The sequence below is a fragment of the Bradysia coprophila genome, assembly GCF_014529535.1.
Source record: "Bradysia coprophila strain Holo2 chromosome X unlocalized genomic scaffold, BU_Bcop_v1 contig_79, whole genome shotgun sequence".
Lineage (NCBI taxonomy): Eukaryota > Metazoa > Arthropoda > Insecta > Diptera > Sciaridae > Bradysia > Bradysia coprophila.
This window is the reverse complement of record NW_023503370.1, coordinates 1,711,201-1,724,858: the sequence shown is the minus strand read 5'-3', so window position 1 is coordinate 1,724,858 and position 13,658 is coordinate 1,711,201. Positions and strand designations below refer to the sequence as shown.

The 13,658-nt window shown below is 35.5% G+C and overlaps 2 protein-coding genes across 3 annotated transcripts; one reads left to right on the top strand and one right to left on the bottom strand.

Moving 5' to 3' along the window:
* Window positions 1-717: 717 nt before the first annotated feature.
* Window positions 718-6,518, bottom strand: LOC119070462 (synaptic vesicular amine transporter). Of its 2 annotated transcripts, none has more exons than XM_037174817.1 (10): window positions 6,453-6,518; window positions 2,661-3,038; window positions 2,334-2,600; window positions 2,226-2,269; window positions 2,014-2,166; window positions 1,811-1,954; window positions 1,465-1,606; window positions 1,202-1,398; window positions 1,033-1,136; window positions 718-911 (listed from the first exon to the last, which is right to left on the bottom strand). In XM_037174817.1, the coding sequence occupies exons 2-9, from the start codon at window positions 2,983-2,985 to the stop codon at window positions 1,041-1,043; spliced, it is 1,368 nt and encodes a 455-aa protein (XP_037030712.1). In that variant the 5' UTR covers window positions 2,986-3,038; window positions 6,453-6,518; the 3' UTR covers window positions 718-911; window positions 1,033-1,040. The 2 variants fall into 2 exon arrangements, with proteins under 2 accessions (XP_037030712.1, XP_037030710.1); XM_037174815.1 differs by lacking the exon at window positions 6,453-6,518 and adding an exon at window positions 3,355-3,923.
* A 119-nt stretch (window positions 6,519-6,637) lies between these two features.
* On the top strand, window positions 6,638-11,523 carry LOC119070461 (putative glucosylceramidase 4). Its single transcript, XM_037174814.1, has 14 exons — window positions 6,638-6,972; window positions 9,012-9,139; window positions 9,203-9,280; window positions 9,358-9,415; window positions 9,480-9,621; window positions 9,728-9,887; window positions 9,956-10,119; window positions 10,176-10,305; window positions 10,357-10,470; window positions 10,535-10,682; window positions 10,831-10,910; window positions 10,992-11,106; window positions 11,169-11,334; window positions 11,403-11,523. Exons 1-14 carry the CDS (start codon window positions 6,918-6,920, stop codon window positions 11,497-11,499), a joined length of 1,635 nt encoding a protein of 544 aa, XP_037030709.1. The 5' UTR covers window positions 6,638-6,917; the 3' UTR covers window positions 11,500-11,523.
* Window positions 11,524-13,658: the final 2,135 nt, after the last annotated feature.

The window sequence follows — 13,658 nt, the reverse complement described above, 5'->3', positions numbered from 1 at the left end:
TAACTCTACGGGTGCAACAAAAATAAACGGCAGAAATTTATGATTTTTTTAAAACGTTGTATGTCTTCCTTCAACGGTTGATGTTGGGAAACATATTTTATATTGACGAAAACAACCATTTCCTGGCCACGGCGTACGGCAGTAATACTTACCAATTTTTCTCAAAATCTCGAAGAAAAAACCTCATTAACAATTCTTGCTTCAAGAAACACTACCGGGTGATATTTCCGGATAAAAATATTCGAATCTTTGTTTATACCGTTACAAGTTCAGCTGAGAAGACAAGTACATTGCACTATCAGTGCGCTACAAAGTTCGTCGATGGAGTTTGTCATCATCTTCATAACTGATCGGATCAAATCTCTTCAATGGCACAACGGTCTCGTATTTTATAACCACCAGCTTCCTAAGTAATAAGAATTGCCTAAGTTCAAACCAATGCAAGAAATTGTTGCAGGTTGATTTACTTTGTGAAAAAATATATATTCCAGAAACGGAACTTACAGTTATTTCACTCAATTTCGACCAATAACGCGAAAAAATATAACGGTAATTCTGCTAATTCTAATGGCAACGCCATATAACACAACGATCGAAGATTGCCAACATCGATTTAAGGGTTACACTCTCTCGATTGTATGATCCCGGTTGTGTATTTGTGTTAAAGCAAACTCTAAGATAGTGAAACAAGAGCAACTCCAGCAACGATTTATACATTCAATTTCAATGGCACAATATCTTCCGGAAATATAGGTCAATTTATTGTTATATCAACTGCAAACAAACGCATCAATTTAACATCTAGTCACCACTACACACTAAGTTTATGCCTTCGTGTAAAAAAACCACTTGTTCACTCGGTTGTATTATAACTCTGAAAACAGGAACACCATTCATCGAAATGTGAAATCCTGTACGATGAAGATAAACATTTAATTGGTTACTGTAGCGGAAAATGTCTATAAAAAGACACACATTCTCGGGAAGTGATTTTATCGATTTTCAAACAATTCAGAACGAATCGTTTCTTACCCCATTTATTATGGTACTTCCATGCTGTTATAAAATCGTTTATGCGGGTTAGACGGCTGATGGTAATCGTTCAGCAGAATTTCTTTGTTCGATCTCAGAGAGTTCTGAAAATTATGAATAAAATGAGAAAAATGAGAATTGCGATCGTACCCGTCCGCGGTTTTATTACATTGCTTTGCCAATCGGTGAATAAAATCAGCAACAATAATCCATAGACGATGTTTAGTGTGCCTACGATTACCATTAACCAGTAGAAACCAAAATATTGTGCCATTTCACCGCCAAAAATTGGTCCCACTGAATAAGCTAAGCTGACAGATATTTGCTGGATGGCATAAACTGAACCGTAACTGGACACAGTGTCACCTGAATGGTCAATGAAATGCTTGAGTATACTCTTCAGTATTTTCAGTTGTTTCTATAAAAACTCACTACCCGTTGATTCATCATCGCTGTATTTCAAATCAACTAACGTTGCCATATAGGGTATCAGAGCCGCGTCCAATGTTCCGATTCCTAAACCCAAAGTGAAGTGGGGTATTAGTAGTCCGACGACAGTTTGTGCATTTGGTATCTGAAAATCAATTTTTTTAGGTGATCCGTATCGAATATAGGGTAAACAGGTCAGTTAAGTCCTTTACAAATTCAGTTACGAGCCCCTATACTTTTATCTCCTATCGAGTTACACAAATCGTGTAACCAGCCTTTCTCTTTCAGTATTCGTAACTGGCAGGGACTCTTAACTGACCAGTTTACCCTATGTTGTCGTTTCTCTTACTAGGAAGCACGATACACCAACAAGTATTAACGATACGATTGATAATTTGATTTGTCCCACTTTGAATGCGATAGATCCAAAGAAATTGGTTCCGATGAAGTAACCGATTGAGTCTGGTATGAATACGGTTCCTATTTGCCATTTCTGAAATTAACCAGCGTGGTAAATTGATGTATCATTTGAGCACTGAAAACACAATTTACTTTGGGGTGTAAGTTTTCCATCAACCAAATCGGTAGACATGGCTCTAAAATCGCCATGGCTGATGTTGAGATTAAAATTGCAGCCGCAATTTTTAGAATCGTTCCATCCGTCAGCAGAACACAACATTTCGAGCTTTCATAGCTTGGAAAAAACTGCGAAAGATGGATATATCATGAAATGATGCACCTGACGGCATAATCAAATCGTATACCTCAGATCGATGATTTTTCAGATCCATTGTAAAAAGTTGCAATACTAAAACAAGGACGGTAATTTATGGATTCATACTTCTTGAAAAGTTAAAAATTGTGCTCGTTACCCAAAACAGCAAAAATGATGACTGACAAAATGTAAAACGGAGCTGATTTTCCCACAAAATCATAAAGTATACCACCGAATGGGTATCCCAACAAAACTCCAAGCGCAATACTACCCAAAACGACACCCATTACCTTCGAACGCTTCTCCTCTTCCGGATAGAGCTGAGCCACTAAGCTCATTCCACATACGCCAATGCAGGACGATGCGACACCTTGCAGTGCTCTAGCGAAGAGTAATGCATAATACGAGACACCGATGGCGAATACTAAATTAAATTGTTAATCAGTGAATATGCTCTAAATTTGAAAATGTTCAGAGAGCGTACCTAGCGAAGCTACCAGCAGACATGTTGTCCCGAAAACAACAGGCATCAAATACCCACAACGCACAGTCAAATGTCCTACAATCGGAGTGACAACTAGTTGAACGAGTGCTTTTGCAGCGAGTAAAATTCCAATCGAACTATTTTCGTCGCCCAGATGTTCCTTCTGGTCCTTTTGTACATCTTGAGCAATTAGCTCTTCCAATAATCTGTCTTTGTTGTTCGAGATTGTGAAATTTATTATCGAATTTCCGGCGAGCGGATGTTTCCCAAGTATGGTCGGAACATAATGCAAATCGAAGCTTTTGTAAACTAAGCTGTTCGGCATACTGACGAAACCATCGTAATTTAAGTGCGACAAATAATCTGGCAGTATCGGCACTGGAATAATGTTATTGGTCAGACGTAGATTCGAAATAAATTTAACGGGTGGAATGTAGCGTCACACACGCAGTAAGAGAATGTTCCCATGTTAGACTAGAACATTTTTATCGATCGAATTTTTCAGATTGCGAAAATTTTACTTCAAAATTTTTTCACTCGTACATACTTGGTTCAAGGTCACTCTTCTATTCTTGAATGGAACAGAAAAAGTCCACAAACGACACTCAGCAACAATTTTAAATATAGGAATATTCCGAACCGAATAAATTTTCCTCGCCGCTTTTTCACCCACTGTCCAAATTGAAACACTTACCAATTACAGTCAACAATATGTTGTCCAACAACAGCGAAAGATAAATAAGAAATGCCTGGAACGTTCTATTTTTGTAGTGGCACATTCTGAGATGGTATTGCTAGCCAAAATCACTGTACACCACTTTCAAATGCCCATTTATTCCAACTTAGATACAAATTTATCATAATCACAAATTGAGTTAAAATAAAGTGTATGCGAGCAACAAGTGCTTCCTCTGAACTGAATAAAATCGAATAAAATGATCGACAGGAAATTTTCCCTTTTATACATCCCTTTTCACACTAGATTTCGCCATGAAGTTGACGAACATTATTATATGATTCTAATAACACTGTGATGCGCTAGCGAGTTATTTACAAGACAAAATATTTGGTTGGTTTCGTTTCAATGTATTGTTAAGTGTAATTTTAGAAGTAAAACATGAAATTTTTGGAATACTAAAGCTTAATAGCGTTAATTTAGCGTAACATTAAATTCAAAGAAGTCTCACTTTGAAAGTGTTTCCAAGGGAATTTTCTTAACACTATTTAATTCTACTGTGAATTCTTATCATTCAAATACCTACAGCAGTCGCTTGTCTCCGACGTTTATTAGATTTTTATTTAATTCAGATTTCCTCCATTGAAAATTTAAATTAAATTCGAACCACTATTCAGTATAATTTTGTCGTATAATGTGCTTACGATGATGTGTAATTGTTTTATTCCGTTCAGTGAATCTAGACGAATACAAAGCACAATATCAATTTCAATTTACAATAAAAAATAGATCGGGTTCATCTGTTAAAGTGAATTATTGCTATATATGCTCAGTTGGACGATGTCTGCCAGATATGTATAGTGTATACGTTTGTTGAAGTGTAGCATTCGCCCTTAAAGTTTTACGATAATCCGTTGTTCGGAAAAATATTCTTGCTAATATGAAGTTTGATAAACAATGTCCTGCTTGTACTGAACGCTGGTTATAGTTGAAATGTATTTTTAGATAAAATTTATTAAATTTTCAATTTTCGAGGTTCTAGTGAAGGTTGAGGCTTTCAGTATGTCAATGAAACAGTTCATTTGGGGAACAGTACCTTTTAAGAATCTTGGATGGTTTGCTTAAAAGCACATTAAATACTGTATTTTAGATTTTTTTGGTGATACACTCGCGGAATTTTGAAAACCGACACATTTTCTGTTTCGCGTTTTACTGGTTTTTTTGCGAATTTTACACGTATTTTTATATGGAAAAATCAGAAACTCAAGTAAAGGACAGAAACCGAAAATGTGTTGGTTTTCAAAATTCCGCGTGTGTATCTTTTCACCAGAATTCTTTTTGAAAAAAGTGCGAAAATGATCACGAATATGTTCGCTTTCAACAAAAAGTAGATTTGTGCACCGGGCAACTGAAATACGACATATTTTGCCATGATTTTTTATTATGAAATGTCAGGTTTTCCCGAATCGGCACCCGGTGCCACAGTATTATAAAGAGACTATTGGCACCCAGAAAAATTAAAATTTGAACAAAAAATCCGGATATTTTAAAAATTAAACTTGTTTTGAACACAATCCTGTTCGATCTTAATGAGTTCGTCATTTTACAAAATACAACGCAAAGACAGGTTGTTTGATACTAGTCCTTTTACGAAATATAACATAAATGCGTTTTGTAGAATACGAGGGAATTCATGCTTCTACGAAATGAAACGTTAAGCCGTTTCGTTAGATCATAGGGAATTCGTCCTTCTACGAAAGAATCATAAAACTTACTGACATATTCCTGGCCAAGACATTCTTTAAATCGATTTTTCACCATGATGCCATGATGGCTCATTTTTGGTGAAATGGAGAAAAATGTAGACCACGACTAGATCCACATTTTTCGAAAAGGCGGATTACTCGATCCTGAGGAATTCATACTTTTTAAGAAATGTAACTTAAAGGTATCGAACAATCCGCATTAACGTTACATTTCTCAATAAGACGAATTCCATAAGATCGAACAAACTACCTTTGCTCTCGTCAATTTCGATCGTCCGTTTGCAGAAAGTATCGTGTGCACTAGTTTTTTGTTTACCTACGGAAAAAAGTGGGAGATCATTTCGAGTGTCACTCAACAAAATGAAATGTCAATGTGTTCAACACAACGTTTTTCAGAACAAGCTGTACCGAAGTTTCAGTTGAGGTGAGAAAAAGATTGTTTTCTCACCGGCGTTGTGAAAAAGTTATTTCCAACTTTTTCTGAAGTAAACAGAACGTTTTTCACAACAAAGAAAAAGAAACAGTTCACCGAGAAACGATAGGGTTTTAATGTGTTACATCAAAATAATGATGTCCGCATGTTAGTAAGCGGGCGTGACGCAAGTGCACTACCAAAAATGGTTTAACAAAATTTTTTGAGGACGGAGGAGCATATTTACAGCAACTTTTTGACTTTTTCCCCTTAACTTTAACGACCCCCAAACTAGGATATCTGGAATCTAGGAATCCACACGAATTGTTAGGAAAATTGTTAAAAAATGTACTGAAAAAATTGAAACGAAAGAAAACCGAATCATCTGCAACTTGCGACTCAAATTTCTTGTTGTAAAATTTTCTTTCACAAATTTTTTGAGTCAATTTTTTGTTGATAGAACTTTTGCGTACGACGCACAATGCGTCACCCTCAGCGATATCAGTTATTTTGTAAGTAAGATAAAGGACTTGCGTTTTTTGACTGATTTCAATATTCCGAATATTATTGTCAAGTCTTTCTATTCAATCTTAACCGCTAAAATTATGTTGCAAGGGAAAGAATAAAATGGTAAAAAGTTGGTCAATTTGAGTAAAAAAAATATGCAACCCATTGATTTCAACGGATTAATAGCATACAATAAAGTGCGGCAGACTCAACCAAATTTGTGTTATAAAGGGAACTTTTAAAATAAATTATTAATTCATTCATCGTGTAATCGTGCTCTTATGTACACTTTTTTCACAATCACAGTTACGCATACGATCGAAGCAAATCGAACGTGAGTAATAGTTGACTTTGTCAACTCTTTCATGACCATACATGATACAGCATTAATCTTAATAGCAAATACATTAATTTAATGTATATTTACGTACAGAGTGAATCGAGCAATCCTTCAAATTGACGAAATATATTTGCCTAGTCCTATATACCATCACTTGCAGCACTGCGAAGCACAACAACTGTATATGTTATGTTGTTAACGAAAGATAAGAAACCGAAAAAAAGACCTATACAACAAACGCATTTAAAATTTTGTAAACATCTGCGGCTGAATTGCGATAACCGGTACCACTTCATTAAAGACGAATGTGACTGTCGATCGCGCACATTCGCAATGTTGATGTGAAATTGCTCTGACCGTTTTAACAATTTGATTGAATAAATTTATTTAAAAAAAATTACTTTGGCCCAGTCCCAATTTACATAGTTATTAGTTTCGCCTCTACAAAAGTGTGATTCAATTGATAGAGGGTGAATAATGTAACTGCCGTTTATGATACAGTGATTGTGCATTGGTAATTGTTAGAAATTGTGATTGTCTTCCAGCAAATGCAAATATGAAATCGAGTCTAGTGCTTATTTTATGTATCTCCAGTGCGATTGTTATTCACGGTAAGTAGTCGTTTAAGCAATAATGAAGAAAAAAATGTATTGCCTTGGTGTGTATCAAGTCAGCGTATCTAAATAGCCATCCATATACAATGTCTTTATTATTAACCGCGGGATGTGTACTTTAGGCTTTAGGGTCTAAAGGGGGGTTCATAAAAACTGGACGAAGTTGGACAGAACAGATGGGGAGAGTCAGAGACTTGTGGACATCCATATAGATAGTTGGAAATATTTGTTTAAAAATCTCTTTTTGTTTCAAACTAAAAATTCTGAATGAATAGCCACACTTTTAATTGACAAAGTCGACAAATCTAATTTTTAATAATCTTCCATTTTGGATGTCCAGCGAGGGGATGGACTGGGAATCGAAATAATGGTGAAGTAGTAAAAAATACCGACTTTTGCATAATCATCCCCTTAACCATTTGTTGACACCAAACCAATTTACTCATTTTTTGAAATTTGAATTCTTGAAGATTGTAACGATCGTTAACACAGCGAATATATCGTACGGTGAATACAACTTAGATGATAGAGCCCACAGCACTGCTCCTAGCATGAACACTGAATTGTCAAATTTGGAGGCTTCGGTGAAAAGAGCTACCACTTAGGATTGTTTGTATTGTATGTTTTAACTCTTACAACGAAAACAAGCGTCTACAGTGCCTACTGTGATATCATCAGCCTCCGAATATTTTCTATGATCATGCTAGAAGCAGTGCTGTGTAAAGCCACAATCGTTCGAATCTCCTTAGATTCAATTGCTTTGATGTAATGACGCAACATTATTCAATTCAGCATAGATTTTCTGAATAAGATATCTATCTGCTACATTATACACTGATTACTTTACTAGCATAACTGTAGGCGGAGATATGCAATTTCGCTTTTTCTCAGAGTTTATTGATCATACATAATTCATTGTACATTGTGCTGCATTCATTTCGTCAGATGTAGCAGATGTGATATTCATTGTCACTTTGTACCATTGACCACAATTCAAAATGTGATAATTTGAGTCAATGATACTAAGTGGCAATGAATATATCTGTTAGATGTGACGAAATAAATGCAGTACAATGACCAAATGTTTTGTTTTCGATTGTAAATACCGGAGAAGTCAGAGATGAATCATAATATTATTTTAAGCCGTTCAGTACACCTGTTTCTCAAAACTTTCTACCTGTAGAATAATAAAAGAGGGAAAGAAGGAATTGCTTTTTTGCATATTTGAATGTATGCATTCACTGGAAACGAATCCAAAAAATGAAAGTTAAGAGATTCAACAAACTGGTGTTCGTATGAACTAATCTAATTGTTTTTTTTTTTAATAATCAGGTGCCAATTGGCTGAATAGCAAAAATATGCAAGAATATTCTGATGCCCTTCAACTATTTAGTACGAATATCGTTTCCAACCGAAAATTATCAATGAGCTACTATCGACACAGATGTTATTTAGTTGTTATTAGTGTGCAAACAATATGTTTTGAAAGGAAAGACGAGTGTTGATAACAGAACAAGTGCGTCGAATTCATTCATTATCGGGAAATGTTTTACCCTCAGTTTTACTAATATCACGATGTACTCTCTCAGTATCGGTGTACTATAACACATTACTACAGTCGGCGACTTTGAAATAATGGACGCATTTGCTGCCATGCTCTTGCGTGTATATTTTTCAACCGTATAAACGACCAATAGGACATTTGTTTGTATGAGTGGATCACCTGAAATAAAATCACTCATTTGAAAGTCGTCGACTGTACGCTGATTCGATTAGATTAAAGATGATTTATTCCCTACTCTCTCTTCATCTTCACTGGTAGTTCACAATACCAGTAGGTGCAAAAGACTTCATTTTCCTACATAACATTAAATAGCAGGCAATTATTTATCATCAAATATTCACCAGTAACTGTGAAATTGTTTCTAAAAACTTTTTATCTTAATTTGATGTTAGAGAATTTTGAACTTGTTCAACTGGGGGCGGATTTCTTTTTTCAAATTTTTCATAAGTTTTCTATTCACTTATCATATTAGCCTCACCCTGTCGCCAGAAACGATTTCCCAAAGGCATAGTATGTGTCTGCACCGAAGAATACTGCGATACTCTGGAAAATGTGGATCCAAAAGAAACGGATGACATCGTTTTGGTGTCTACAAGTTTGGTAAGGCAAATAGTTTTAATGAACAGCCATGAAAAGAACAAAACAAATGTTTCAACTTTCCAGGGAGGCTTGCGATTCGAAGTTACTCACAGTAAACTTCAGTCTAGAAACCGATTTATAAAAAATTCGTCGAAGTATGGAGTAAGTAGTGAACTCGGTAGTGATAGTATTGGCCCTTTCTGCCGAGATTTTATTTTCGATTATTTTACATTTTACAGATAAATATCATAGTTCCACAAGTCTTATCCAATCAAGGATCGGCCGAGAATTTTCTAAGTAAGTTACTGTTACGCCATTTTCTGTACGTTTCTATCAAACATAATTTCCTTCGAAAACTTAGGATTTCTCACCATTAGCTCCGATATCACAGTGAATCGAAACAACACTTATCAGACAAATCTTGGATTTGGAGGTGCATTTACCGGAACTGTGTCACATATCGTCGATATGCTACCAAAATCTTTACAGAATCACATTTACAAGTACGAGAGTTACATCTTTTAAAACAATTAGCAAATTACCAAACTTTTGTCGTACTTCTATTCCAATGAGCCAACCGTAAGTTCATCTAAATCACACTACTTTCAGAGCATATTTTTCGAAAACTGAAGGAATTGGATATAATATGATGAGAATTCCAATCGGCGGTTCTGATTTTGATCTGGCGCCATGGGCATACAATGAGCTACCGACTCACGATACAAATTTATCCAATTTCCAAAAACTAGACGATCGAGATTTGAAGCGGGTAATAAATAGTTTCCGTTTTGCACTAGGAATAGAATATGATGTTTTAGCACAACATCATTGTTTCAGATATCTCAACTGAACGATTTAAAAATTGCATCTGCTAATGACAACATCAAATATATTGGTGCGGCATGGAGTCCTCCACCATGGATGAAAACGAATAATGACTGGACCGGTTTCGGTGCATTAAGATCAGAATATTACGCTACATGGGCACAGTACCATTTAAAGTAAGAGCACAACCTTATATGAACGTAAATCCGTAATTAAAATTGCAATTTCAAAGATACTTAGAACTGATGGCCGAAAAAGGAATTAACTTTTGGGCCTTTTCTACAGGAAATGAACCTTTGAACGGAATAATTGGTTGGGTGTTCGTACACTTTATGAGCTTAGGCTGGACGGCTGGTACTCAAGTACGTAACTGTAGTTCATAGCATTTTCGATTTTTTTAAATATTTAAACAGGGGCAATGGGTGGGAGATCATCTTGGGCCGCTACTTCGGAATTCACCATTTAGAAATGTGAAACTGCTTGGAGGAGACGATCAGCGATATGTGATGCCAGTGTGGTATGAAGAGGTTTGGTTATGTAAATTAAATATGAACATGACAGTTTGTATGTAACATGATGCTACAAATACAGATGCAAGGTGCTCATTCAGAGGCTATCAAATACCTGGATGGCTTTGCGGTACATTGGTATTGGGATAACATTGCTCCTCCGTCTTTGTTAGATAAAACTCACAGACTATTTCCCGACAAATTTATTTTAAACACCGAGTCGTGCTTAGGTACGTTCCACACGTTGGACTGCTAATAATGTAATCGAATTATATTCTGGTTTCTCAAAATACCCCCTTTAATTAATGGCCAGTACCGACTTCTTCGGAATTGTTTTGAAGAAATGCTCATTAGAATGAATTGTTTAAAACTCGATAGGTGACAAACCATTGACTGTTCATGGACCTATACTCGGCTCATGGGAGAGAGCAGAACAATACGCCAGATCATATATTGAGGTGAGTCAATTTTTGTTCCATTATTTGCTACTGCCGCATATGAATGAGTATGACCTAATTGATGAAACGATAATTCAAAAGGATTTAACACATTGGGTGGGTGGCTGGGTCGATTGGAATATTGTTCTCGATGAAACTGGTGGACCAAATTATGTAAACAATACAGTAGAAGCTCCGGTTATCGTCAATACGACAAGTATGTTCAGTACAATGAATAACCTGCTTGCAGAAGCAATTTCAATAACATGTTATCTCCAGGCAAAAATGAGTTCTACAAACAGCCAATTTTCTACATCATTGGCCATTTCTCAAGATTTATTGTCGAAGATTCCATTCGAATTGACGTTCGGAGTTCACACAATAGCGTACAAACTGTGGGTTATCAACGACCAGATAATTCAATTGCTGTAGTAATTTTTAACCGGTAAGTCATTGCAGTTTGAAATGTGATTGAACGGAGTCGTGTAAGACATTGTGGAAACTCTTTTACAGATCTTCGCTGAAAGCTGACATTAAACTGAGAGACGGAAGCATTAATATAAAATTGTCGTTACCACCTAGATCCATTCATACGCTGGTGTATTTTTAGTCGAAACAATGAATAAAGTCAATCGAAATAGAAAACGTTCGTGCTGTAGTAATTTCCGATCGAATTTCCAGATTAGGAATAGAAAATATTTACTGCCTGCCCCATGCGAAAGTTGAACATTAAGCCATTTCCCCCGCTAAAATAATCGATTTTATGTGGAATAATTTTGCGTGAATTTCTATATGAATTGGATTCTGTTACGCAATCCATTAATTCTGAAACAGTTTTGCGATACTCGATAACTCACTCGTTGATTTTGAGCAACCTGTTCGGTAACTGTTTTTCAGCTCGGATATACAAATTCTACACCTGTTGAAAAGACAGTTACCGTAGTTGGTTGCTCAAAAACACTCTTTGAAGTTTGAAAAAAGATACGCATTTCAGCATCTTAATCCATTCAATGTACAGTGCCTGTAAAAATGAGGACCCCACACATGTAAATAAAATCTTTTTCCTAACCGGTGCCTAAACTGGAAATTTGAGCATACGATGTGTTGTCAACCTCGGCCTCAGGTTGACAATTTTCTCATGTTATGAAAATAGCTATATTGTGTCGTTGCAAGTAAGTTAAAGCACACAGAGGTATATTGACTTCTAACAGCCCTAATCTATCTCTTTTCGATGCTATTTGGTTTCGTTTTCATTCATTCGTGCTATTCTTACAAACTTTAATGATAGGTACTGGAAATTGAATGAATGAATTTGTCAGTAACTAAATCCAAACATCTAATCGCTCAATACTCCAATTAATGTAACGAAGCTAACATCCCCTTACCATCGTAGCAAGAGCCAGAAGATCATCAACAATCATTATCGGATGCATGGGATTTGTGTACAAATCATAGGATGTTACAAAACGGAAACAGTGGATGTCCTTTTTTATGCCGATATCTTACCCATAAAATATTTGAAATAATAGTGTCGCAGTATCTGTGTCCTCCTACCGTTACATATTATTTCAGCTTTACGGTGGGCCTTTTTTTCCTTCTGCATTTTCTTCCCGTTCTTCGCATCACTTTTTTTCTCTCTACTTTTCGGTGTAATTCGACACACACATATTACATGGTTGGCTTGTTAACGGAAATTAAGGCGTTACTACCGATTGGTATTATGAAAACATTTTACTAAAACATTGATGTTAAAAGTTAAAAATAAATTCCTCTAACGCTAGCGCAATAAATAGTCCACGATTTTGTCAATTTGTTTAATATATTTAATGGAGCATGACACTTTGTTTGACATATATTTAAAACCGGCATTTTAATCTTTGAATCGTGCTGAATCTTGAATTCGTTTCGAGTTCATAATTAGGTTCATCGATGCTGGATAAATATCCAAGAAAATTTATTTTTGGTGTGTGAACACAGATACGGTAAACAGCAATTGAACACACTAAAAGTGTAATTATTTTACGCATCGGTTGGTAGGGTTGACAATTTTTAAAGTTCTCTCTACAGTCAAATTCCAAATTTGAACAAGCAACTTATCAGGGATAGTAAAATTGAAACCAGCTTTTGATTTATGTAAGTAACCGGGCCAGATATCATATCTAATTTCACACAAAAAATCCTTTAAAATCACGCATTCTGCTACACATTACATACTCAAAGGTTTTTTTACGTGCAGCACCTTTGGTCCTTCAAACTTAAAATAAATAAATAAACAAAATAACGCTTGAATGCGTGTCTTAACATCTTCACGGTCCAAATTTAGGTTATTGATTGAAAATTTCAGTAGCTTTATCATTAAAACAGAATTAATAGAAAGGATTCGATGCTAAACAGAGTTCCATTTATAATGAGTGTGTTAAAGAAAAACATAACGACATCCCATCAAAAACAAAACAACAAAAACACGCCGCTCAGGATGTGTTGCACAGATTACATTCCATATAGAAAGCATTTTGAAGTCAAATTCTGAATTTTAAGAGCAAAACACTTAGAAATCATTTGAAAATTACAGCTTTTAAATATTTTGTCGTGTAGATATATACAAAACACGATCCATTACTTACCGATCTCTCGAGGGACCTATAATTAGACGACAGTTTTTATGCGTTAAATATTGAGTGCCATTAAAGTGTGAATATTGAGATAATTTGACATTTTTATTTCAATTTGAATAAACGAAATGTTTTTGATTTTTTTGATTTTCTTTTT